The sequence below is a fragment of the Capricornis sumatraensis genome, chromosome 7 (genome assembly GCF_032405125.1).
Source record: "Capricornis sumatraensis isolate serow.1 chromosome 7, serow.2, whole genome shotgun sequence".
NCBI classification, from domain to species: domain Eukaryota; kingdom Metazoa; phylum Chordata; class Mammalia; order Artiodactyla; family Bovidae; genus Capricornis; species Capricornis sumatraensis.
The window spans coordinates 42908357-42936291 of record NC_091075.1 but is presented as its reverse complement, the minus strand read 5'-3'; the positions used below and the strand labels follow the sequence as shown (position 1 = coordinate 42936291).

General features: G+C 38.7%; 1 protein-coding gene across 2 annotated transcripts in view; it reads left to right on the top strand.

Moving 5' to 3' along the window:
- Positions 1–27935, top strand: part of KCNIP4 (potassium voltage-gated channel interacting protein 4) — a 242555-nt gene that overhangs the window by 89970 nt on the left and 124650 nt on the right. Inside the window, exon 1 of one of the 2 annotated variants that reach the window (XM_068975026.1) lies at positions 15320–15413. The exons of the other annotated variant lie outside the window; for it this stretch is intronic. Coding sequence (XP_068831127.1) covers positions 15362–15413 — 52 coding nt within the window. The 5' untranslated portion in view covers positions 15320–15361. Of the gene's footprint in view, positions 1–15319; positions 15414–27935 lie in introns of those variants that run through there. 2 annotated transcript variants of the gene reach the window in all.

The window sequence follows — 27935 nt, the reverse complement described above, 5'->3', positions numbered from 1 at the left end:
AGACTGATGAATTTTTGTGGGAGGCTTGTACCCACTTTGTAGGCCATTGTAGGGAATCTGGTCATTAGTCTCAGTGATAAAGAAAGTCATCTGATATTCAATAAATATCTGATTACTTAATTAGAAACAAAGTTGAGACGACCCTTACTTCTGGCTTGGTTCTTTGTGAATGCCTGTCTTCAACAGAGATTTACCTAACCCTAACTACAGAATAAAGAACATGGCACCCACACACAGTTAGAAAGTCACTCAATTGTAGTGTGAAATGAATTAATTCACCTAGAATGAATATGATTAGCAGCAGTTTGCACAACCTATCCGTCCTATTAAGATGTTACAAGTGACAAGGAGTCTCTTATATTTTGAGGGACTCCATATATAATGTTGAGAATCAATACAGAGCTATGCTATAATTTGATTTTTTTCTGACACAGTTAAAAAGCTGTTAATTGATGTCTGTATTAGTTTTCCTAGAGCATCTGGATTAAATAACTGTAAAGTGTGTGTGTGTTAGTCACTCAGTCGTGTCCCACTCTTCATGACCCCACGAACTGAAGCCTGCCAAGCTTCTCTATCCATGGAATTCTCTAAGCAAGAATATTGGAGTGGATTGCCATTCCCTTCTCCAGAGGATCTTCCTGAGCCAGGGATGGAACCCTGGTCTCCTGCATCCCAGGCAGATTCTTTACCGTTTGAGCTACAGGGAAGTCAACTATAAAGTAAATGGTTTTAACCAACCAAAATTTTATTCTCTCACAGTTTAGGAGACCAGAAGTCTGAAATTAAGGCATCAGCATGGGTGGTTTCTTCTGAAGGCTTTGAAGGAGATTGTTTCATGCCTGTTTCTTAGCTTCTGGTGGCTGACGGCAAAGCCGGCTTTCCTCGGCTTATAGCGGCATCACTCCAGTCTCTGCCTCCATCTTTACACGGTCTCTTCTGTGATGTGTGTGTGTGTGTGCCCTTTCTCTTATAAAGCCACAAGGCATTCAATTTAAAGCCCACCCTAATTTCAGTATGACCTCATCTTAGCTAATTACATCTGAGAAAACTCTCTTTCCAAATAAGCTTCACATTGTGAGGTTCAGAGTGAGCATGAATTTCTGAGAGACCTTTCTCAACCTGGAACAATGTCCATGTAGAAACAGCTAGTTTGTGATATCAGAAATGTACAACTAAATCTCTCTGGTATGGGATCAGCTGAGAACAGAAAAATGGTTCTCAAATTTGGCTTCACATTGTAGTTACCCAATTTAGACAGGCTGGAGTGATCAGGCTGGGATAATTATTCTAAGCTATCCTCTTGATTCTCATGAGCAGCCAAGACCAACTAATTGGTATTCAAAAAATAGTAAACATGAGCTTCATTTCATATCTTATTTTATTTTTATTCCAAGTGCCTAGTACAGGGTCTTATAATATACTCAACAAATACTATTTGTTAAACTAATAAACAAATAGTTCTGTAGAATAAATACATTGATGAAAGATTAAGATTGAATACAGAGGCCCAAAAGGATAGGGAAGTACTGTTTCACACTGGAAGTTATAATGGATTCAATGTTATTTCTTCTACATTTGAGAAATTTTGCAGAGACAATTACTTCATTCGTCTCCTAACTTCCTTGAGATTAGTGAATGTCACATATTATTACCCCTATTTTTCAGATGAAGAAATTGGATCTCCTAGTGCAGCTTTCTCTTCAACTGCATTATTATTTTTTAATACCACTGGGAATTTGATGGATGTCCTGTAAAAAATAGAATTAGAGGCAATATTTCTGGTAGAAGAATGCAGGTTACCAAGTTTTCAATACTATATTCATATATACCCATCAAGATAAGATGAGTTTTAAGAAACCTAACTGAAGGGGCACAGAAGGAAATAAAAATCACTCTACGAAGTGAAACAAATATCCTGTAGCTGAAGGCTACACAATTAGACACACTCAGTAAGTGAAGTAGTCTAGGTATTTATTGGAGCCATTATGAGTTCAGTAAAGAAGTCAGAATGTCAGACCCAGAAGGCAAACAGATGGACATGTGCTTACATCCAGGTACTGCCACTTATAAGCTGCATGCATCTGTGTATGCTTAATTTCCTCACCTGTGATTTGTATCATACTATTATCTGCCACATGGAGTTCTTGTAAAGATTAAATGATACAATGCTTTTAAAGTACTTGGCACACAGAAAGTTCTTATTACTGTCATTGTTAGAAGTCTGAATTTTAGGCATTTATCTCTGTTGTTTCTTAGGGCAAAATCATATTCAAGTGTAATTTAGAGAAATTTTCTGTTTTATTTTTTAATTCTTTATTCATATTTACCTTCCTCAAGGTTTAATGAGAGCAGAAACTAGGTTTCTGTTTGCCACTTCTTAGTAGGTATGCAATGAATATTTTTAGAATGAAACTTTAATTAGATTACCTCACTCTTTTCTCAAAATGTTTCACTTTCTGCCTAAGTAAAAGCCAAAGTTCTTATAACAGACTATGATACTCTATAGGATTTTATATTAAAAGAAGCTGAGTAAAATGAATAAAGGGAAACAGTTTTATTTTTTTTTTCAAGCATGTTATTAAAGGGGAGTAGTCGGGTAACTGGCCAATCATATGATGAACAGGGTAGCCTAGATTATACTGAAATGAATATGACTGGGGTAGTGGAGGGGAAGACTCATTATATAATAAACACTCTGATTAACAAGAAAGTGAACTTTATAATATAAAATCTTATTAAAACTTGATTTATAAATTATATTTGTGGTTTCTTGTCATCAGAAGACTCAATCTCACTCAGTTGTAACTAGCTTTCTAATTTCAAATACATGATTGACTAATTCCAAAGGAAAATTTAAAATTATAAAATAGGTAATAATTAAAAGCACTTAAAACAATATATATTTTTAAATGGGATCTATATATATATTAAATGGGTTATTTGTATTTAGTTTGGAGGAATACTGCAGTTGGGTTTAGGCTTAATTCATATTTATAATACAATTATTATTAAAGGGACAATATGCAAGATAGAGATTTGGGGGGTGCTTTAATTGCTACTATATATTAAAAAAAAGATACTGCTATCTATTTTGAAATACTCCTTTTTGAGTTGGGTGCTAAGCCTTAAACACATTTCAGGAGGAGAACATTTATCTCACCAGGATCTATGTATATGTAACCTCACTTGAACCTCCTAACACCTCAGGACATAGCAAAGGCTGAATTATTATAATTCCTGTGATACAGCTGAGATCAAAGAGGCTCAGTGAGCTTAAGTTACTTTCCCAAATTCTCATGAACAAAAAGTGGAAGAACGTTTTCAAACCAGTACTGACTGACTCCAAAGCTGTAAGTCACTCCACTGCAAATGTTACCCAAGTTACTTACATTTTTATATTGCATTTTTTATGTAGCTATATTACTTACATTGTTTTGTTGCATAAGATGAGATCTACCCCCTTAAATTTTTGAGTGCACAGCAGTGTCTGCTTAACTAGAAGTGCTATGTTGTATTGCATGCAACAGATCTCCAGACCTAATTCATCTCATGTAACTGAACTTTATACAGGGGAACACTGTATCCCCTCCCTGCAACCCCAGATCCTGGCAAGCCCCGTTCTAGTCTCTGCTTCTATGAATTTGACTGTTCTGGAGGCTTCCTCTCAGTAGAATTCCATCTTTCTGTGACTGTCTTATTTCAGTTAGCTTAATGCTCTCTAGGTTCATCCATGTTCTCACATATGGCAGGATTTCCTTTTTTTATTAAAGCTGAATAATATTCCATCCTATGCAAATACATATATTTTTACCCTTATTTCATCTTGCCTACTAATTTTAGCTATTTTTAAATACCATTTTAAAAATGAAGTTGTACAATTGACATTACTGATAGTTGAATGGAGTCAATGACTGCACATTACTCTGTGGGAACGGACCTTACCAGTTGCTAATACACCATGACTAGACCATTTGCCCATCCAAACCAGAACATTTTGAACACAAAAAGGGAGTGCTAACAAACTGAATGTTGGGACAGTGCATAAACTGGCACTGTCCTGGACCAACAGAAGACCTTGTCACCATACCTATAGGGAGCTCCAAACAATTTCCCAACCCCACACAAAAGGTATCGCCTAATAAGAAGTTTGGGCAATCTGTGCAGAGGCGCAAAGGAAAATAAGATTTCAATGATGATTATTTTCTTTATTTGCTTTTTTTTAAGTTTGTTTTTTAATTGGAGGAAAATTGCTTTACAGTGTTGTTGTCAATGATGAATCTTGAAGGATCCCAAAGAAAGTGGACACCTTTGCTGTGTTGTTGTTCTCTGTTAACATGCGCTTGTGAGCTTTGCCGATAGAGCAGGGCAGAAATGTGGATGAGCAGGAGCACTCAGTACTGGTTTGGAAAGCGCTGCAGCTTTTGACAGTCTAGTCCTTTACTGACATTCACCCAGCAGTAGTTTACAATGATTATCCCACACCTAAGCTGACTAAGGCTCTCTCTAAATGTTTCATGAGGTGTGCAGTCAACACAAAGTTAAAGAAAATCAAATGGGACCCTGTCTTGCTTGAGAGAGCAACTGAGACAGAGGCAGAGAGACAGAGGGCAGAGAAAGACAGGGAAATGAGAGACACAAATAGGCACAAAGAAGGGCAGAGACAGACAGACATGGAGCCAGAGAAACACAGAGACAGCGAGGGAGAGGGACACAGAGGTAAGGAAGTGAGAAAGACTGAAGAAAGTCAGAGGAACAGCTAAAGACACAAAGGCAGAGAGGAACACAGGAAAGACACAGAGAGGCTGACAGACCAGCATTCGTTTACACGAAACAGGTGTCTTCAGGTGGCAACTCTCAGGAGAGTCAAATTTATTCTATTTGCATTTAGATCTAGTCTGTAGATTATTTCCAGCAAATTCAAGCACTTTCTGGCTCCCACCTTCTATATTAACTAATAAAGAGGCTACTTGGTTTATAATCAGACAAAATGAAACAGGAAGGTCAGTGTGATGGCTCCAAAATTCATAGCTACAAAATTAAATGTAGGCATTTCCCCTTGATTTTTGGCCACTGACTCTGCTGGTGCCCTTCTTCAAAATAAGTCATTATAACTGGGGGCTGACTATAGCATCCAGTAACAATTGATGTGGTTTGATAGCAATTTTCAGCAAGAATTATCATCAGAGTACATAGTCCAAATTATCTAGAGTCCTGTTTCTTCAAGAATAAATTTGAAAAGGTAAAATGAACTCTGTGTGTGTGTGTGTGTGTGTGTGTGTGTGTGTATTTATCAGCCCTGTGTGTGTGCGCACTCAATTGCCCAGTCATGTCTAACTCTTCAAGACCCCATGGACTGTAGCCCACCAGGCTCATCTGTCCACAGGATTTCCCAGGCAAGAATACTGGAGTGGGTTGCCATTTCCTTCTCCAGGGAATCTTCCCAAACCAGGGATCAAACCTGTGTCTCTTACATCTCCTGCTTTGGCAGGCAGAATCTTAACCACGTGCTACTGGGAAGCCCCAGCTCCAAGCCCATTTAAAAAATTGACCTGCTGGTGGAAAGTTCCTATTTGCAGTCACTCCAGCCCAAATGACTGCCCACAAGGCAGCTTGTCACAGACTCAAAGGAGATCCACACAGGATCACAGGGTCACTTCAATGCCTACTGATTTTGTCATAGTTATTGATTCATGGAAGACACCATGTCTGTGGAAACATTATTAGCCATTTTCCTCCAACAGATACCCACATGTTTAGGATCTAGGAAGAAAAACATTGGTCATAATTTGGAAGCACCAGATGGAAGCTTAAACAGGGATGTGAATTATGGAGCAGAAGCCTTTATTCCCGTGCAAAGCCACAGGAAACATTTGTTCTTGATAACAGCTCTCCTAGAAAAAGGAGAAAGATAAGGGTAATTCTCATTATGGTGAGATTACCACTTGCATTACCATTATCATTACTTGTTGATTTCATAATTCATGGCCCATCATTCACCTGGAAGCCTGTCATTTACATGTAATTGCAATTTTTGTGTGTAACTGGAAAGCAGTCTGTGAAAATGACCACTTGTTTATACACTGTTGAGATGAGCAGGGGTCAGAAATACGGAGCAACTGAGGTAATGGTTGTGTTCTTAATAGTGTCAGGGCTTCCCTGGTGGCTCAGAGGTTAAAGCATCTGCCTGCAATGCAGGAGACCTGGGTTCGATCCCTGGGTTGGGAAGATCCCCTGGAGAAAGAAATGGCAACCCACTCCAGTATTCTTGCCTGGAGAATCCCATGGGCAGAGGAGCCTGGTGGGCTACAATCCACGGGATCGCAAAGAGTTGGACACGACTGAGTGACTTCACTTTCACTTAGTAGTGTCAGGCTTTGTAAGATGAAACCTTTCCTATTGATAAACACGAATGAATTTTCATTCAGTTATATCACAATTTAAAGTAGCCTACTTACTTGCACACTTACTTCTTATTCTCTTTTCTGTATTATTTTGTTTCCTGATTTTTTAAGTACTAGTACCCTAGTACATTGATTTAACTTCCAGTTGCAGGGATAAGGGAGTTGGCTTAATTTTGATTTGTAAGGCAATAAATTTATGATAGATTATTGGATTCAGCAGTTTATGTAGCCAATTAATTTAAGGTATTAACCTGTCCATTGTGTCAAAAAATACTGAGTGAATTAATAAATGAGGAAGATGAATCACTAATATATATGTTAGTGCCTAACATGTGCTGGTTGCTAATAATCAAAATAGGATAAGAAACTTTCTCAGCTCATTAGGTATTTTTGCTGATATGTAACTCCAGTGAAACCTCCCCGGACACCACACTGAAAATTATGTCTTTCCCACTCTACCTCTCAAGCTGTTCAGCAATAGCTCTCAGTCCTGCTTTCTATCTGGCAAACTTTAGTTTTTGCTACTTATTTTTATTACTTTTTCTTCCCTGACTATAAGATCAATTAAAGCGGGAATTATTCCTAGTACCTGGGATAGTACAAAGCACACTGAAGACATTCAATAAATTTTTTTTGAATAATGTATTAATCAGTGAACAGAGTCCTCCCCTCAGAGAATTCAGGCTTAATAGCAGAAACTGAATTATCCATCATGGGATATAATAGAGGTTACCATCAGTGTAGATGGTTAGACCCTGGAGAGCAGGGATTTTTTTCTTGTATGACCACTTGTGCATCCACAATTCTACAACAAATATTATTTACAACATATGCATTATTGTAAGTGCTTTTTAAATAAATGAGTAAATAAATATTTATGTGATACAGTTAATCTATCCAAGAGTGTGTGGTTTCTATGGGTGTAAAACGCCATCCATATTAAGGCACTTTGCTGGTTGACCTACCTTCACCAGTTAATCTCTTTCTAGTGTTATTGGCTGGGGAATGCACTCAGTAGCATCCTTAGTAGATTGCCTTCACACCCAGATGTCCAGTTGGTGAAGAGGACACTGCTTCCATGCTAAGAGGAAGCATATCATGCAGATTCTAAATGAATCTGCCAGTTACAGACATGCCACCAATGTGCACATTTTGAGACCATCGTGTAAGATAAAGAGTCTAATTTCATGCTTTCATCAGATATTGATTGAACACTTTATATATTAGGCACTGTGAAAAGTAATGGGCATACAGTCATGAATAAGAAAGATTTCGTTTCTGGTTTCATGATGTGGTAGAATGTTAAGTCTACTCTCCTATATAGTCTCTTGATTTCTCTATTCTGTCCCTGACTACTTTGGGGTTAATCAAATACTTTTGATATTACATTTTAATTCCTCAACTAGATATTTACCTGCACCTCCTTTTATTATTTTCATTTGTTTTCCCAGCATCTAGAGATTATAATATGTCTCCTTCGCTTATTCAGATTACTTAGAGTTAATATTGTCCCACTTTGTGTAAAACGTACAACAGTAAAATTTCATTTATTTCCCCCCATACTTTATGCTATTATTGTCAGAAACGTAATATTGACAAATGTAATAAACCCCACAATATTTTTGGTTGTTTTAAACAAAGGAAATAGGAAAATGAGATAATATTTTATATTTATTCACATATTTCCAGTTTCCAGTGTTCTTCATTTCTATGTGTAGCTCTAAGTTCCTGTATCATGTCATTTCTTTTCAGCCTGAAGAAATTCCTCCAGTATTGCTTTTAAGGCAGGTCTGGTATTTATGATTTCTCTTAGCTTTAGTTTATCTGAAAATACCTTTATTTCATCTTCATTCTAAAAAATCTAATCACAGAATATGGAATTCTGGGTTGAAAATCTTTTTATTCTCTCCAGCACATAATTCCATTGCTTTCTGTCATCTATTGTTTCTGATCAAAAACCATTATCATATTATTACCACTATATGTAAGGCATGTCCTTTTAGTCTGCTTTTGCTTGAGATTTTTTTAACTTTTTTCAACGGTTTGACTACGACATACCTATATGTAATTCAACTTGTATTTTTCTTTATTGAATTTCAAGGTTCTTGGATATGTACATTGATGTTTATAAACAACTTTGGAATGTTTTAGCCATTTATTTTTCTCTTTTTTCTCTCCTGTCTCATTTGGTTCTCTAATTACATTTATGTTAGACTATTTGATACTGTCTCACAAATCACTAAGGATCTGATCTTTTAATCCCTTTTCCTCTGTTATTCAGATTGGATGATTTGTCTTTTTTCACCTCCATTCAAGCTTTCAACTCTTTCCTCAGGAGTCCCCAAACTGCTATTAGTTAGTTCAGTCGCTCAGTCGTGTCCAACTCTTTGCGACCCCATGAATCGGAGCACGCCAGGCCTCCCTGTCCATCATCAACTCCCAGAGTTCACTCAGACTCACGTCCATCGAGTCAGTGATGCCATCCAGCCATCTCATCCTCTGTCGTCCCCTTCTCCTCCTGCCCCCAATCCTTCCCAACATCAGTCTTTTCCAATGAGTCAACTCTTCGCATGAGGTGGCCAAAGTACTGGAGTTTCAGCTTTAGCATCATTCCTTCCAAAGAAATCCCAGGGCTGATCTCATTCAGAATGGACTGGATGGATCTCCTTGCAGTCCAAGGGACTCTCAAGAGTCTTCTCCAACACCACAGTTCAAAAGCATCAATTCTTCAGTGTTCAGCCTTCTTCACAGTCCAACTCTCACATCCATACATGACTACTGGAAAAACCATAGCCTTGACTAGATGGACCTTAGTCGGCAAAGGAATGTCTCTGCTTTTGAATATGCTATCCGCTATTAAGCCCATCTAAAAATTTTTTTTTCTTTTTAGATATTTTGCTTTTCTCATCTGAAATTTCCATTTGTTTCCTTCTGTGGTTTAATTTCTCTGCTGAAATGTTTCACTTGTTTACTTCTTATGGCTATTTTTTCCTTGAAATTCCAACATCTGTGTCATCCTAGGGTCTGTTTCTATTGACTGCTTTTTAAAAATTCTTGAGTATGGGTCACATTTTTCTAGTCCTTCACATGTCTGCTAATGTTTGGTAGCACAGAAGGATTTTGTTATAGTACACTGTAGGGAGTTTAGATTGTGTTATCTTCCTTCAAAATGTTTTGAGTAATGTTCTGGAAGGCATTCCACAGTTATTAGCACTTCTGATCTTGCCAACTACAATTCTATTATATTAAATGTTAGAATAGGTCCATTTTTATTTCATTATTAGTTACAGGATGTGGCTTTTGCCCTGGGTGGTGATCCTTACTCTAAAAGCATAGTCCATTTGAGCTCTCAAGTGCATGCCAGAAGTGTTCAGTGCAACAGTGCAACTTCTTTCTGTCCTTCTTTCTCACTTTTTTCTTCTTCTTATTTATGTATTTATCTTTTTTGGCCCTGGCAAGAACTCCAGTATCTCATAGTACTGAATGATTTCTGACACCTCTGTTCAATTCTGTCTTACAACAGTTTACTTGCTGAGTCTTGTGAAGTATGTCCCTGATCATGCATCACCTAGGCCTTGGTCCATGACTGTCTTAGTCAGGGTTTTCCAGAGAAGCAGAGCCAACAGGATATGTACAGGTTAACAGAAAGATACTTATTATGAAAGATTGGCTCATACAATCACAAAGGCTGCAAAGTCCCACAACCTACCATCTGCAACCTAGAGGCCCAGGAAAGCTGATGATAGTTTCAGTCCAAACTTGAAGACTTGGGAACCAGGGTAATGATGTAAATCACAGTTAGAGTCCAGAAACCTAAGAAACAGTAGCACCAATGTCTGAAGGTGGGAGAGATGGATATCTGAATTCAGGTAGAGAACGAATCTGCCTTCCTCTACATTTTTGTTCTATTCAAGCCCCTTAACCTCTTGGATGATGTCCACCAGCACTAATGAAAGTATTCTTTTTTATTCAATCTACCAGTTAAATAACTAACCTCTTCTAGAAACATCCTCACAGACAGACATACACAGAGATGATAATTCGCCAGCTATCTGGATAACTTTTAGCTCAGTTACATTAACACATACAATGAAACATCACAATGGCCACATTTAATTCTTACATGGGTCCTTTCCTCTGACACACATAATGGTTCTCTCTTCTCCAGCACCATGCCCTGCAAATTCTACCTCAGTATATTGAGCCTGTGCCTTATCTCTCTGATCTATGGAAGGAACATGCCCCTGGCAGAGGGAGCTGGGCATTCATGGGGCTCATCTCAGGAGCTTCTTCCCTCTCCAGTACTACAGTTCTACATTGCTTATTGTTCAGTGCTTGAGAACAGTTGCCTCACATACAGGCATACCTCATTTTATTGTATTTAGCTTCATTGTGCTTCATAGATACTGCATTTTCTAGCAAATTGAAGATTTGTGGCAACCTTGTATTGTTAGATGATAGCATTTCTTAGCAATAATATATTTTAAAATGATTTGTACAATGATTTTTAGACATAATGCTTTGGCAAACTTAATAAACTATAGTATAGAATAAATGTAAGTTCTATAATTAAGTTCTAGACCTAAAATTTATGTGACTAATTTTATTGCTGTATTCACTTTATCACAGCAGTCTGGAACAGAACCTGCAATATCTCTGAGGTATGCTTGTCCAGCTATATGTTTATGGTGAGACAATACTTCCAGTAAGTTATTTATTCTCTAAAGACTGGAAGTAGAAATCTTCAATCTTACATTGTAGTAAGGAAGACATGTCAAAAACATAATTGCACCATCAATTGTTTTAATTATATTTCTGATAATGCTGCTGCTGCTAAGTCGCTTCAGTCGTGTCCGACTCTGTGCGACCACATAGACGGCAGCCCATCAGGCTTCCCCGTCCCTGGGATTCTCCAGGCAAGAACACTGGAGTGGGTTGCCATTTCCTTCTCCAATGCATGAAAGTGAAAAGTGAAAGTGAAGTCGTTCAGTCGTGTCCGACCCTCAGCAACCCCGTGGACTGCAGCCCTCCAGGCTTCTCCATCCATGGGATTTTCCAGGCAAGAGTACTGGAGTGGGGTGCCATTGCCTTCTCTGATAATGCTATGAAGGATAAATATAGGAAACTATAGGAGCTTATGATAAAGCTGTTCATTATTTAGTTTGGTCTGTCAGATAAAGTTTTCCTTAGGAAGTGATTATTGAACTGAAATCTCAAACATGGCAGAAGAGAAAGCCACAATAAGGTAAAACACAATTTCAGACAAAGATAGTAGCATGTAGAAAGGACTGGGATGTATGCTCAAAGGACTAAGAAAAATTAATATCTAACATTAATTGAAAGTATGTTATGAACAGTCACTATACTAGGTGCTTTATGTATTATTTCATTAGATTCTAACAATAGTACAAGGTAGATACTAGTACTAATCCATTTTATTGATGAGGAAACTGAGATTCAGATTAAATAAAGTTACCCAAGACCATGGTGCCAGGATCTACCTAGGCTGTTTACTACCATGCTTAAACACTCAGACACTCTAAGGGGAAAAGTGCAGAGTGATCTGATAGCTGAGAAGGAGAGACTGGAAGGGAAAGACAGACAAAGTGCGAAAGAGACCCTGAGGATTCCATGATATCCACGTCCTACCTGCAGGAAGCTAAAGCTCTCACTGAGGAGAAAACACAGTAAAACTAAGGTAGTCACCATATGGAGAAGGCAGGCACCCCACTCCAGTACTCTTGCCTGGAAAATCCCCTGGGCGGAGCCTGGTAGGCTGCAGTCCATGGGGTCGCAAAGAGTCGGACACGACTGAGCGACTTCCCTTTCACTTTTCACTTTCATGCATTGGAGAAGGAAATGGCAACCCACTCCAGTGTTCTTGCCTGGAGAATCCCAGGGACGGTGGAGCCTGGTGGGCTGCCGTCTATGGAGTCGCACAGAGTCGGACACGACTGTAGCGACTTAGCAGCAACAGCAGTTACCATATATAATTTACATTTAAATATATTCCTAAAATGGACTTTAAAACTATGTTTTGACAACCAAGATCTTTTTAGTATAAAGCCTTTTGTTTTGTAAAGAAAAGACAATGACACTGAGAAGATTAATAACCTGCCCAAGGTCACTTGACTTGAAGTAATAAAACAAAAACCTGTATACTCCCACGTGAGGGTTCAAAAGATGCTCCAGGCAAGAACAACATTAACTACTAATTTGGGGATGGGGCTGAAGGCAGGAAGATCAACATTAATACTTAAGTACTTGAGAATCATAAAGGTCCCTTCTCCACACCCAAGCCTGAGGGTCTAGGAACCTGTCAAAGAGAGAGTGAGTCTGGCAGATATCAGAATTTAAAGGAAAAGGAGGAAACTGAGCAACCAGCAAATACTTCTCAAGTGTCTGCTATGTGCCAGTTTCAGGCATGATTGTAGAGTTTGCCTTGTTGTTGTTCAGTTGCCAAGTCCTGTCTGACTCTTTGTGACTCCACTGAGCTGCAGCACACCAGGCTCCCCTGTCCTTCACTGCCTCCAGGAGCTTGCTCAAACTCATGTCCATCGAGTCAGTGATGCCATCCAACCATCTCATCCTCTATCGCCCCCTTCTCCTCTTGCCTTCAATCTTTCCCAGCATCAGGATCTTTTCCAATGAATTGACTCTTCACATCAGGTGGACAAATTATTCTTGCCTTGAGAAGCTTATGAACAGTATGAAAAGTTTGGCTAGATATCAAGAAGTCCAGTCTGAAACACAGAAGCTGAGTTAAGAGGTAACAATAGTCTCTCTCTTACTGTTGAAGGTTAGTAGAACCTTTCCTTTCTAACTTCTTGACAGGAGAGGGTCTCTGCAAGAGGGGGTGATGCCCAGAGCAATGGAGAGGGTGCTGTGAATCAGGGACAACAGAGAAGATAGAGCAGAGGAGGGAGGGGGTTCTTCTCTCTGGAAGGCTGCAAACTGACAGGAAAATTTTATCAAGATGAGTGCGTTTGAACAGTTTTGAAGTTTGTAAGAGCAGGCAGTGTTGTTGTTCAGTCACTCAGTCATGTTTGACTCTTTGTGACCCCATGGACTGCAGCACGCCAGACTTCCCTGTCCTTCACCAACTCCTGGAGCTTGCTCATACTCATGTCCATTGAGTTGGTGATGCCATTCAACCATCTCGTCCTTGGTAGAAGTTGGTTTTGTTGAAGGACCCACCTGACTGTACACACAGTGGCATGAAGGTTTGAGAGGACACCAATGGAAGAAGCAGAATGGCCTGCTTGAAAAGCTAAAGCAAAGTCATCATATCCCAGTCAGGTTTACAAGGAGAGTATACTTAGATAGACGTGTCCCTTTAGAAATGTAGTACAAAGAAGCTAACCAGAGTCTACAGTATGTAGAGCAGATTGATTTTACAAGTTTAAAAGCTTCCTTAGATGCTAATCTAGGAAATGAAATTGGGTGTTCTCTTGGTATGGAAAGTGAATCTGTCCACTCATTTGTCAGACATTTATTGATCTCTTACTATGTGCCAGGCTCTCAACCAGCACTTGGCATTATTAAGTAATCAAGATATTTCACACCATGTAAGTGTCAAGGGCAGAGGAGGGACCTAGTGTGGGAACAGGCAAGAAGGGTGGTGTGGCCAATGGCTGGTGGTCAGGCAGCAGGGAGGATGATGAACAATGCTGTCAGAGTGAGGAAGGGCCAGATTGTGCAGGGATTGGGGTCCGTGGTAGAAAGTGGATTTTTTTTAAGACAGTGGGAAAGTTTAGGCAGTTTTTTAAGTAGGGAAATGATCCAATATGATCTATGTCATCTGCTGTCATCTCGACACAACATCTATCTTATCTATCAGGCTTTTTAGCCAATGGGCTCCAATGGTAGGATGAATAGCTCCAAAGGGAACTAGAACAGTAGCCTTGCACTCAGGACTTTCTATAACACCAAGGCGGGAATTATAAAGTAACAAGGCGTCCATCTGCCAAGTTCATATTTTAAGGATGGTCTAACCTTGATTTAAATTGGTCCTTTTGCTCTTGCTTGTATTCTACACTTTCCAAACTGATTTGGGGCAGTAATCTATATAGCGACGTGAAGATTCAGGCTTCTGGTCACTCAGAATGGGCAAGTTGATGCTGAGCTGGACAGATATGGCTCCTGGCACCAGCAGGTTTTCAAGCACTTGCTAGCTGGCCCACCGGGTCACTACTGATTTTCCTTGAGTCCTCACTAACTACTTGAAATCACAGATACTGCTCCATCTACTCCTGGGTTAACATTTTGTGAATACTCCTTATGTCTTTTAGAATCACTCTGCTTGAATAAGCCCCATCCATTAATGTCCACATGTGAAGGATGTCCCATCTCTGGGCACATCAGCTTATGCTAATGAAGCTGCATATCAAGGACATCAATTTTCTCACTTTCAGGGAAGGCAAAGGTACTAACAGGTGATTGTGGTGTGAATGATTTATGCAGAGTACCCATTCCCCTGGAAGCAAAGACGGGAGTTATGAGTGCAGAAAATGTCACGTGGGCCGTTAACACTGCTTTGAATGTTGAAATTTCAATCCAGTTCACTCTTTTAGTGATATTTGCTGTATTCCCAATTTAAGACCTCCAAAAGTCCGCAAATCTTATTTTTGCTGCTCAAAAGATTTATTTGCATGATTCTTTGCTCATGGGGTAATCATTATCTAATGCAACATAAAATAAACCTAAAAGGGAAAACCAGGATTTAGTTAGTTTTGTTTTGTTTTTGTTTTTGTTTTCCTTCTGGGGTCCCAACCCTCTGCCTGTGATTGCCTGAGCAAATATGGCTGCACCCAGATCCTGCCTGCCATGGCATCTGCTGACACACAGAGCAGCATGCCCCAGGTTTCTCTCTGCAGCTGGCATTAACAGAACCCATCCCATATCTTCTAGGTTTCCTCTACACTCAGAACAGCACCAAGCGCAGCATTAAAGAGCGGCTCATGAAGCTCTTGCCCTGCTCAGCTGCCAAAACGTCGTCTCCTGCTGTTCAAAGCAAGTTTGTTTGTTTGTTTTTCTCCCCCAAACTCTCTGTTTTGTTTTTTTAGGTCTGAATGTATTGCAGTTCTCTGCTTCTAAAGAGAATCAATCAATATATTATATTCCACAAAACCAACTCTATTGATGTACTCCTGTTTACCTAAATACCAAGGGGAACGTCTGTGCAATTACAAACCACTTCCCATTTGGCAGACTGACAGCACAGTGTTAATGTTGAGAGCCTCGGCTTCAAAACATTTGGAAATTTATGCTTGATCTGAGGTGTAGGGACTCAGCTCAGATAACTCTTGGGATTCTCATTGCCAAAACTGTTAGTGGAACAGCTGTACACTTTAAATTGCATTGCTTGTCAGTTTTCTGATTCACCATACATGGATTTGTTGTGTCATACTGCAAACATAAAAAAATGTTACTAGGTCTGAGAAGACACTATAAAGTGGAAAATAATTACACAAACGTGACCTTTCTCTGCCTACTCTTTCCCAGTATCGTAGAAAACAAAACCACCTCATACATATACATATACATTTATTAACTTATAGTGGGGTTACATCCTGATAAAACCAGTGGGGTAAGGTGAAAATATTTTAAGTCTAAAATGCATTCAATACACCCAACCTACTGAACATTGTATCTGAGCCTAGTCTACCTCAGATGTGCTCAGAACACTTCCACTAGTTGGGCAAAATCATCCAACGCAAAGATTATTTTATAATAAAGTGCTGAATATCTCATGTAATTTATTAAATACAGTGCTGAAAGTGAAAAAAAAAATGGTTGTCTAGGGGGAGAATAGTAAGTGTATCAATTTATTACCCTCATGAGCTCATAGCTGACTGGGGACTATGGGTTTCTAGCCGTTGCTGCTGACGCCCCACATCACGAAAAAGGATCTACCAGACAGCATATTGCCAGCCAGGGAAAAGATCAAAATTCAAAGTACAGTTTCTACTGAATGTACTTCATTTTTGCATCATTGCTGAAGTTGAAAAATTGTAAGTCAAATCAGTCAATTCATTTAAGTGGCACTGACCCAAGTTAATATGTCATAATAAAAAATTTTATTAATTCATTTATTCACTCAATATATATTTATTATATGTCAGTTCCTGTGCTGCAAGATAGAGCATTATAAGTCTCGGGCCATCTGTATGTGTGTGTGTATATATGTACATACATATATGTGTATGTGTACATACATACATATATATGTGTATATGAAAGTGAAAGTGAAGTCAGTAAGTCGTGTCCGACTCTGTGCAACCCTACAGACAGGAGCCCGCCAGGCTCCTCTGTCCATGGGGTTTTCCAGGCAAGAAAACTGGAGTGAGTTGCCATTTCCTTCTCCAGGCAATCCTCCTGACCCAGGGATCTAATTCAGGTCTCTCGCATTGCAGACAGATTCTTTGCCATCTGAGCCATCAGGGAATCCCATATGTATATATGCATATAAATATGCATGTCTGATATTTATAGATCAGTCGATAAGGTTGGAAACACAGGCAAATTTGATGCTGTCTTGAAGCAGAGTTCTCTTTTCAAGAAAACTCAGTTTTTGCTTCAAGTCTTTCAACTGATTGGATGAAGACCACTCACATTTCCAGGGCAATCTCCAAAATACCTTCAGAGCAACACTTAGATCAGTGTTTGATTGCATAACTGGGTGTTATTGCTAGACAAGCTGACCATCAAACTAATCCTCTCTCCATCCTCTTTTTCCTTCAATTTTTGTGGCATTCTTAAGAAGTAAAATATATAGGATATATAAGGGGATACCTCTATTTATTTCATAAATATGCCACAAGTTATTTATAATGAACATTTACATTCTGTGTTTACAGCCTTTCATATATTGTTTTTTCAAGCACAATACAAATGTTAGAATCAGATAGAGAAGGTGGCATTCTTTGCCAGTGAGGAAATAAAACATTAAGAAGCTACATAGGATATTCTTGGTGTAGGGCTATAACCCATGACTTCACCTATCCTCTTTTCTGTCACATCATTTTGTCGGAACTAATGAACTCACTTCTTATTGTTCGGTCGCTAAGTCGTGTCCATCTCTTTGCAACCACACAGACTGAGGCATGCCAGGCTTCCCTATCCTGCACTATCTCAATGAACAGTGAACTCAGTGAAATGTGAATGCTCTAAAATTCCACTATTTTCAACAACACAAATAAAGAAAATATGGAAAGTACCTCAAACAACCCAATATGTGCAGTCAAAGTTCCAAGAGTAGAATAGTAATTTATTTCAGTGGCACTGACCCAGGTTAATATGTCATAATGAAAAAAATTTATTAATTCATTTATTCACTCAATATATATTTATTATATGTCAGTTCCTGTGCTGTGAGATAGAGCAGTAAATAAAACAACCTTTAAAAAAGCATTTTCCTACTAGAATCTTCTGTGGGGAAGTGAGCAGGATGAAATTATTTTTATCAATAATAATCCTATGTACAAAAACTATATAGTTAAGATATATTGCTTTGATTTTTTTTCTTCATTGTATACAAACCATCTCACAAACAAAACATAATCTGCCATCAGTAACCTGGAAGGCCACAGTTCATAATGATGACAAAATCTCAATTCTACATGATATTGAAGCTGTGGACATTTTTATTGCTACTATTTGTCAGTGAATGTTGGTTATTAGAGCCATTGCTTTTCCCCTTAGAAGCTTAAATAAAAATTGCCAATTTATCAGATATTTACCAAAAACATAGTCCTCTGTACAAAGTAGACAAATAAAATGAAACTTTCCAATGGGTCTCTCTATTCACTTGAAGTGAAGTGAAGTGAAAGTCACTCAATCGTGTCCAACTCTATGCGACCCTATGGACTACACAGTCAATGGAATTCTCCAGGCCAAAATACTGGAGTGTGTAGCCTATCCCTTCTCCAGGGGATCTTCCCGACCCAGGAATCGAACTGAGGTCTCCTGCATTGTAGACAGATTCTTTAGGAAAGAACAAAATCACCCTGCCCTGTTAACACTCCCTGAACCAGTACTGCAGAAAGCCACATCCCTAAAGAAGTGATCGCAGAGGATGCAATGCAACTGTGAGGAAAAAGGACATTTGTTAAAAAGAAAAAAACATAAGACAAGATATTTTAAAAAATCAGCAGCCTGACTTAAAAGTTGATATTTTTATAAAAATGGGATGTCATAAAACTGACTTTTATTGAACCCATATGAGATATGGCCTATGATTTGCTGATCCACAAAGGTCTGCAGATTTAAAACTCCCTCCCTCACCAGTCACCACCTTCCCTGTTAGCCATGAAGAAAAGAAAATCCCAGCATGTCGAAGCAGATGACTTGAAAAGGAGACCACATTCATTTCATTGCTATATTAGGAAGGTTTTACTCATATTATTATTACACCCCTAACCATCACCTGGGCCCTAAGCAGTTGGGCACAGGACTGAAAAGATGACATGAAAACACGAGGCAGCAGGCAGGTGCTTGGGGACAACGACCAGAGTGACAGAGGACCCCAACCCCGGCCACCAGGAGGAAAAGCAAGGGCACCAAACATCTCCAAGGGGGGGGGGGGGTCACAGAGAGCCCCTTGATGAAGTCTGACTTGACTGAGAGAGTTCCGGGCTTGAATCACCAGTACAGAGGCGGCAGAAATATTCTCCACCAGATCCCGTGCAGCTTCAAAGCTAGAGAGCTGAAAGTTACTTTAATAAGAGGCCAATCAATATTGTGGACTTCCCTAATAGCTCAGTTGGTAAAGAATCTGCCTACAATCCAGGAGACCCCAGTTTGATTCCTGGGTCAGGAACATCCTCTGGAGAAGGGATAGGCTATTCACTCCAGTATTCTTGGGCTTCTCTTGTGGCTCAGCTGATAAAGAATCCGCCTGCAATGCGGGAGACCTGGGCCCGATCCCTGGGTTGGGAAGATCTCTGGAGAAGGGAAAGGCTACCCACTCCAGTATTCTGGCCTGCAGAATTCCGTGGATGGTATAGTCCATGGGGTCACAAAGAGTCAGATACAACTGAGCAACTTTCACTTTCACTTTTCAGTCAACATTGTCACTCAGTCATGTCTGACTCTTTGCAGCCCCATGGACTGTAGGCTGCCAGGCTCCTCTGTCCATGGGATTTTCCAGGTAAGAACACTGGAGTGGGTTGCCATTTCCTCCTCCAGGGGATCTTCAGGACCTAGGGATCTAACCTGCATCTCCTACATTGGCAGGAGGATTCTTTACCACTGAGCCACCAGGGAAGAGGCCAGTACTCATTCTAAACTTCATTTTATGTTCTCAGGAAGGCAGAAAAGAAAGGGTTTTCATTCCTTTGGCACGAATGTAAGATTTATCAGTATTATGCAAATAAAAAAAGAAAAACAAAATGTTTTCTTTATCTTGAAGTGCATGCTCAGTTGTTTAGTCATGGCTGACTCTGTGACCCCATGCACTGTAGCCTGCCATGTTCCTCTGTCCCTGGAATTTTCCAGGCAAGAATACTTAAGTGGGCTACCATTTCCTCCTCCATTACCTTGAGGTAACAACAAATAATAAGTGACATCATTTTTAATAGATGTGCATTCATTAATAATTGCAACCATACCAAATATTTATCCTTTTCTTACATTGCATACTTTCATATGTACTAACCTTATTATTAAAATGTAAATATCATTTTAATGGCGATCATAATATTACATTATATAGTTACAGCATATCGTATTTGACTGTATTCCCTGGCTTTTAAATATTTAGGTTTTCCCTTTTTACTTTTTTTTACTTATAATATAAATGGCACTGAGATAAATATCTCTGTGTATATATCTACACATTTAGATTATTTTCTACAAATTTAGATTATTTTGTCCCAGATTTGAAATTACTGGATAAAAGAGTTAAATTACATGAATGCAAGCTTCCTCATGTATATTAGAAAATTGTTTTTTGAGTTAGTCTTTCAAATATTTAAACACATTACATATTACCTCTCGAGTGTTTTTTAACATAGACTAAATATCCTCAATATTTAGAAACTGTATGTATTTTATAGGCATTTATTAAATGCAGACTTGAAATATTAGTTCTGCTGCTTGTGCCTCAAATGACAGCATTAAAAGAAGTAGCACATGACTAAGGTTTTCTGCATAAAAAACGATAGACATTATTACATTTTCTGCAAAACAAATGTATTACTCATTTTTAACAAAAGGTAAAATTAGTAAGTCCCAATCTTGTTAAGTTAAGCACACATCTTGAATTTGATGTTTGAGAAGACTGTCAGACAAAAATCAGTCCAACTCCCTTGGAAAGATGCTGGGGAATAACAAATAAGGCTTTAAGAAGGAAGTGACAGAAGCACACAGGGGCCTCCCGTGGGGCAGCCTGACTCGTTGATCAAGAGTGATAGATGTGATCTACTGAGAGTTAATTTAAGAGTTAGAATGTCTTCTGTCTGACTCTAATAACTCTCAAATCAAAGTGAGAAATGAATAAGAACTGTGGCTGATGACACCTGGACCATGAGTTAAGGATTAGCTGTCCCCTAAGCTGGCCAGTTGCCCACTGCTCTTTGAACACCCAAGCCAGGATATAGATCAAACCACCCACCAAATGTACTGGTATGATCACCATCATTTATTCATTGGTATCTCTAGCTGCCAGGCTGCTGAAGTTAGAATGATTGGCCCCTTACTTTCTGCTCCCAGCCCCCATCTAATGGCCACTAAACTCTGGTCAATTTCTCTCTGAAATATCTTTTAAATTAACTTCTTTTTATCTCTTGTGCTAGGGCTGTCAAGCAGCAATATTAGCAACAGCCAAAACATGGAACCAACCTAAGTGTCCATCAACAGATGAATGAATAAACAAAATGTGGTGTACACACACACACACACACACACACACACACACACACACACACACAGAGGAATATTACTCAGCCATTGAAAAAGAGTGAAACTTTGCCATTTGCAACAACAACAAGCGTGGACCTGGAGAACATTATATTTAGTGAAATAAGTCAGTCAGTCTTTCTGTCTGAATGAAAAATGCTCTTTTTTCATTTATATGTGGAATCTAAAAATTAAAACAAATAAACAAACAGAAACAAAATGCAACAAAATAGAAGCAGACTCATAGATACAGAGAGCAAACTAGTGGTGAGAGGGGTATGGAGAGGGGATGATGGGGAAAAGAACCAAAGATACAAACTCTAGGTTTAAAATAAATTATAGTAAAAGATGTAATGTAGAACACAAGGAATATAGCCAATATTTTGTAATAACTTGTATGAAATATAATCTACAAAAATATCAAATCACTCTCTTGTATCCCTAAAACCAGTATAATATTGTAACAACTATACTTGCATTAAAAATAAAAAGAAATCCCTAGCTACTATACTCTATGTGAGCACAGATACTTTTTCTTTGAAAAATAAATGCTGTCAAGTCTGTAGTTGTTATCTTTTCCTTAGATAATTCCAAATCATTCACTTTCTCTTTCTATGCCCCAGTTAATTTTTCCTAAAGTAATCACTTCCCTATTTATTCGAAAGACATTATGGTGACGAAAAGCTTACTAGATAATAGTTAAGAACTAATATAAAAGATAAAATATTGAGCACTTGATTGTGTGTTTATATGCATGTTTTCATTTAAATTTACTTCATAATAACATCTACCCAATAAAATCTCAGTGCCCTTATTCAATCAAAATAATTGATTCAGTAAATTAAACTTCATCCAGGGGTTTTCACTGTGGATTTGAGCAAGAGGGCAAATGTAACAGGGCTATTTATAAGCCACCATCAGCATTTACCTTGTGTAATTGCAAAACATAATTCCCTAACTTAACCAGTTTCTTAGTATCCAACACAACACAACATTTCAGTGTATTCATTATTCCTGGTAGCCTATTGATCATGAAAAGTTTTAGATACCCTTTTTTGGCAGAGAAACCATCAGCAGTGGCTGTTGGAGAATTTGTTTTCAAAAGTAACTTGAACTGCCAACATACTGCCAATTAAAAATACAACAGTAACCTCCAGGAAATTGAAAAAAAAATTTAACCTTCTGACAATTAATCTCATGGTCACTCCTGGTGACTTAGCTAAAGCTCTGCCTGGGCATGTACTCAGGAAAATCTTTGGAAGAACAGAAACACAACTCACGAAGTTTTGTAAACTTAATTTGCAAGTGGAAAACACAGTCCTTCAATTTCATAATATGTACAAATTCCAAAAATGCTAAATTCTCATATGTTGTTTTTATTTATTTAACAAGCATCTAGGGCTTACTCTGTGGTTGGTGCAGGTCTAAGAATTTTGCACAGTTTAACTCATCGTATCCTAAAAATAATCCTGAAAGATGGACACTCTACTATTTCAGTTTTACAGACTACGAAACTAAGGGATGAGAGGTTAATTAACTCACCAAAATCATCCTAGTAAGTGTGGGGGAAGAGCGAGAGGTTGACTCCAGAAATGAGGCTCCGCAGCCTTTGCGCTTTGCCAGCTCTCTAGTTGTGTTCATTGTTTCGTTCAGTTTTACCCAAAAAAAGAGAGAGAGTCTTTTTTTTCCACTTATCTAATCTATCTAGGACACACTTGTGTAGTCCATATTGTCCAGAAAGATGTGGTAGCCCCTCACATGAGTTGTTCCCTCTCTGAACAACAATCTCATCATCTACAAATGAGAAGCACAGGTTGTGTCTCAAGTCTCCTTCCAGAGCTGTGGGAGTCAGTGATTCTCTTCTGTCTTGACAAATGGTGGATGTTCAAAACTAGCACAAAAATTTCCTCTTTCAGGACACTTCATTGCCAATGAGAAATAGGAAGTGGGAAAAGTTAGAAACTTCACTTACTAAGAACTAAGATGAATTGGCACCATCATTTAGGGGTTTTCCAGGTGGCTCAGTGGTAAAGAATTCACCTGCCAAGCAGGAGACACGAGACACAGGTTCGATCCCTGGGTCAGAAAGATACCCTAAAGAAGGGTATGGCAACCGACTCCAGCATTCTTGCCTGGAAAATCCCATGGACAGAGGAGCCTGGTGGGCCAGAGACCATTGGGTTGCAAAGAGTTGGAGACAACTTAGCAACTGAGCATGTGCACACACACACACACACACACACACACACACATCATTTACTTACTGTAAACAATGTGTTTTACTGATTAGAATGTGTCCTTTCTCTTTGCATGGCCTTTTACAGGTCTTAGAATTCTTCCTCTTGGGTATCTTATTTCACCCTCACAGAACTCCTGGGAGAATGACAGATTTTAAGAGTTAAAGTCTCCATTGAACAAACAAAAATGGGGAGAGTAAGTGGCTTATCTAAAATTACATAGGTATTTAGTGACATAGGAAGATATGCATTCCTTTTTCTGGTTCATCTTTTATCAACTGAAGTCTTCATCAAATTGTGAATGAGTCTTGATACAGGAGAGCTAGAGACAGAATTCTCACGGCAACTATTTCCTGTTAGCAGGTTTAGATTTCCCTTAGATGTGGCAGACATTTAAGGAGCACTAACTGAACAGTAATAGTGCCAGGAACAGGGGAACACTGAAAGCTGACAATGTAAAGCAATAAATAAACATGTATAAAAATCACCCGGACACTACGAACACAAGTGAAATGCTACGAGAAGCAATACTAGGGAGTGCTTTAGAGTCAAGAAGTTAATGATAACTCTGGGACCACCTGATTTGGTTAAAATCCTGGTTCAGTGACTGACTAGCTAGAGAAACCTTAAGTAAGTTGCTTACCCTTTATAAGTTTTATACTCCCATCTTCAAGGTGGAGGTAATAATAGTGAATATTCACACTTGATCAAAAGATTAAATGAGCATGTGAAGTTTTGACAACGGTGACTGACTAGTAATGTGCTGGCTGCAAATGCTCTTATTCTGTCACTACTTGTGATGTTCACAATGGCTTCCTTCACCCACAGAGGTGAGTGTGAATATCCCCCAGGTGCTTTTCACAGAGAGGTGATATTTTAGTAGCGCTCTTTGGAGAAGAACTATTTCACTGGAGGAAAAAAAGCTGGAGGAATATTCTAGCACTTGAAAAGACCAACAGTAAGATAGAGGAATGAGACCTAGGGAAAAGAAGCAGCCAGAAAAGATGAGCTGGGACCAGAGCTTGAAGGTCCGTACAGCCAACACCAGGCTGGATTTTTACTCCGCAAATAAAGGGAGGAAATGGAGAGAGCCAGTCAAGGTTTTTATTTATTTTTTATTTTAGCTTTGTTGAGTTATAGTTGAACATATAAAGTTGTAAGACATTCTAAGTGTACATCATGGTAATTTGATATTTGTAAACTTTGTAAGAGGATTCCCCTCCTCCCATTTAATTAATCAGCACATCCGTCACCTAACACAGGTATCTTCTGTTTGGTGAGACTATTTAAGTTATACTTTCTCAGAAAATTTCAATTATACAATACAGTGTTATCACCTATAATAACCATGTTTTACACTAGCTCCTCAGACTTCATTCATCTTATAGTTGAACGTTTGTACCCTTTAAACAACCTCTCCCTATTTCCCCTATCCCCTAGACCCTGGAAACCACCTTTCTCTGCTCCGTTTCTATGTTTGACTCTTTCTCATATTACCATGTATAAGTGGTACTGCGTAATATTTGTCTTTCTCTTCCTGGCTTATTTCACTTATATTGCCACAAATGGCAGGGTTTCCTTTTTTTCTCATGGATCAAGAATATTTCCTTGAAAAAAAAATATGTATATATAATCTTTTTTATTATTTTTACTTTTTAATTTTAAATGTGTTTTTTTTTAATTGGACATAATTGCTTTACAATATTGTGTTGGTTTCTGCCATACATCAGCATGAATCAGCCATAGGTATACATATGTTCTCTGCCTCTTGAATCTCCCTCCCAGCTGGCTCCCTCTATCTCAGCCCTCTACATTGTCACAGACTACTGGATTTGAGCTCCCTGTGTCACACAACAAATTCCCATTGGCTTGCTACATATGGCAACCTATGTGTTTAATGCTACTCTCGCAATTTGTCCCATCCTCTCCTTCCCCCACTGTGTCCACAAGTCTTTTCCCTGTTTCTGTTTCCATTGTTACCCTGCATATAGGTTCATCAGTATCATCTTTCTAGATTCCATATATATGTGTTAATTTGTAACATTTGTTTTTCTCATTCTGACTTACTTCACTTCTTTATCCATTGATGGACACTTCAGTAGTTTCCATGTCTTAGTTATGCTGCATTGAACATGGGAGACCCTATTTTCATTTCTTTTGGATACACACCCAGAAGTGGGATTGCTAGATCAAGGTAGGGTACGACTCTTTGTCTTGATGAGATTTTGAGATGGCTAAAGCCAGCCAATAGTCAAAGGAGCTGAACACAAGTCTAACTTCAGAAGGGTCGATGGTGAACTTGAAGTTAAAGAGTAGCAAAGGATCAAAGCAACATTTGAAGACAAGACACAGATAAGGTCTCAAAACTGTCAGCAAGAGCTAGCTGGGTATTAGTTTCTTAATCAAGGAGCCAACCAAACATTGGAGTGAGAAAAGGACAAAAAATAAATCAGAAAACAGGTAAATTGTTGAGGGAGATTAAAAAAAAAGGGGGGGGGGGGAGATCAGCTGGGAAACTGCTTAAAAAGCTTATGCAAGAAGCAATATAAACAGCTAATTCTTACTGAGCACAACAATATTCTAAGCCTAAACAAGTATTATAAATGTATCCTACAAACCTATAAGGAAAGCACAATTAAAATTCCCACTTAGATGAGAGAACTAAACAAAAATTTAAATCTCTAAACTAAGATCTCACAATCACCAAGTTTCAAAACAAGGATTTGACCTTGGACAGGGTGAATGCCAAAGCTTAGAATCCCTACCACCAGACCTACAGGGGAGAAAAAGGGCTTCCACAAAAAGCAACAGTGGTGCGGGAAGGGAAGGATTTGAAGGTGTAGCTGGAAACATTGGGAAACAATTGGTGGTATTAAGTGAAAAATAGCAAAGGGACAAAACAATTCTGCCAAAAGAATAATGGTGGCAGTTGGCAACGGCAACCCACTCCAGTACTCTTGCCTGGAAACCCCCATGGATGGAGGAGCCTGGTAGGCTGCAGTCCATGGGGTCACGAATTTGGGCACGACTGAGCGACTTCACTTTCACTTTTCACTTTCATGCATTGGAAGAGGAAATGGCAACCCACTCCAATGTTCTTGCCTGGAGAATCCCAGGGATGGGGGAGCCTGGTGGGCTGCAGTCTATGGGGTCACACAGAGTCGGACACGGCTGAAGCGACTTAGCAGCAGCAGCAGCAGCAGCAGCAGCAAGCAAGATAAGAAACAGAGAAGGTCAGGAAAGCAGGTTAAGAAAAGATGATGATACTTTTATTTCAGACACATTAGCTTAAAGTGTCTGAAGAACACAAACCATTATTGAATAAAACCTTTATTGTTGGTTGATGTATTTTTTTCAAATTACCTATATGATGAAATCTTTTACTTTCTACTTGATCTTTCCATGATTTTCCTTGCTGTTAATCTGTTCCAAAAGGGGTAGAGTGATGATTACTTACAAGAAGCTGCAGAGAAGTTTAGATAAACAAAAGTCTTCTCTGTTTGTTTCTCTTTTTGTAATTAATTACTTCATGATTGGCCACTTATGCAGTTTCTATTAGGAGTCATAATACCTATTTTCCATTTGCACTGACCTAGAAGTAATACTTGGGCTGAACATGAGTCCAGTCTGGCTTCTGCTGGTTCCCTTTAGACACTAAAATGGGAGCCTAACACCTCAAGCAGACTCAATTTTACACTCCACCAGGTCTATAAAATATAGAGCATTACTGTGTTATCTGTCTAGATTATAAGTTAAAGTTTAACTTTCCTAGTTTCAAATTGCTTTCTTGCTAGGGGATATAGAGCAGCAAGTGTGATGACCATCCTTGCTTGTAAGCTTTCAGGGGAAAAAAAAAAAAGAATAACAGAAAAACAAGCTCTGGAGATGTGCTAACAGGGAAAACTTTATTCACCTTTTTGCAAAACACTCTCATTTGAGACTTTGGGTAGAAAAACAATTCGAAGTAACTTGTAGTATACTTTGACTCTGCTTGGTGGTAGATATTCATTCTCCAGTGAGTGTTCCTGGAGGTAATAAAAATATATTAAATAAAAATTTAATTTATCTCAATGACATGTAAAACTAGTTAATGTTTTACATAAGCAGATTGTTAGAGGAATCAATGGCAAAATCATCATCATCATAGCAAAAAGCATGAATGCGGATTTTTATCATACATCATACGTTGTGCAAAATTCGTATATTATTCCAGTTAATCTTCAGAGTTTTTGTTTGGTGCTATTATTATCTCCATTTCACAGATGAGAAGACTGAGGGTTTGAGATTTTAAGTGACTCGCCCCAAATTCTATAGCTACTAAGCAGCCAAGCTGAAACTCAAGCCCAGGTCATTTAGTCATTGTGGCAAACCTTTACAAGTACCTATCGCATGGCAGGCA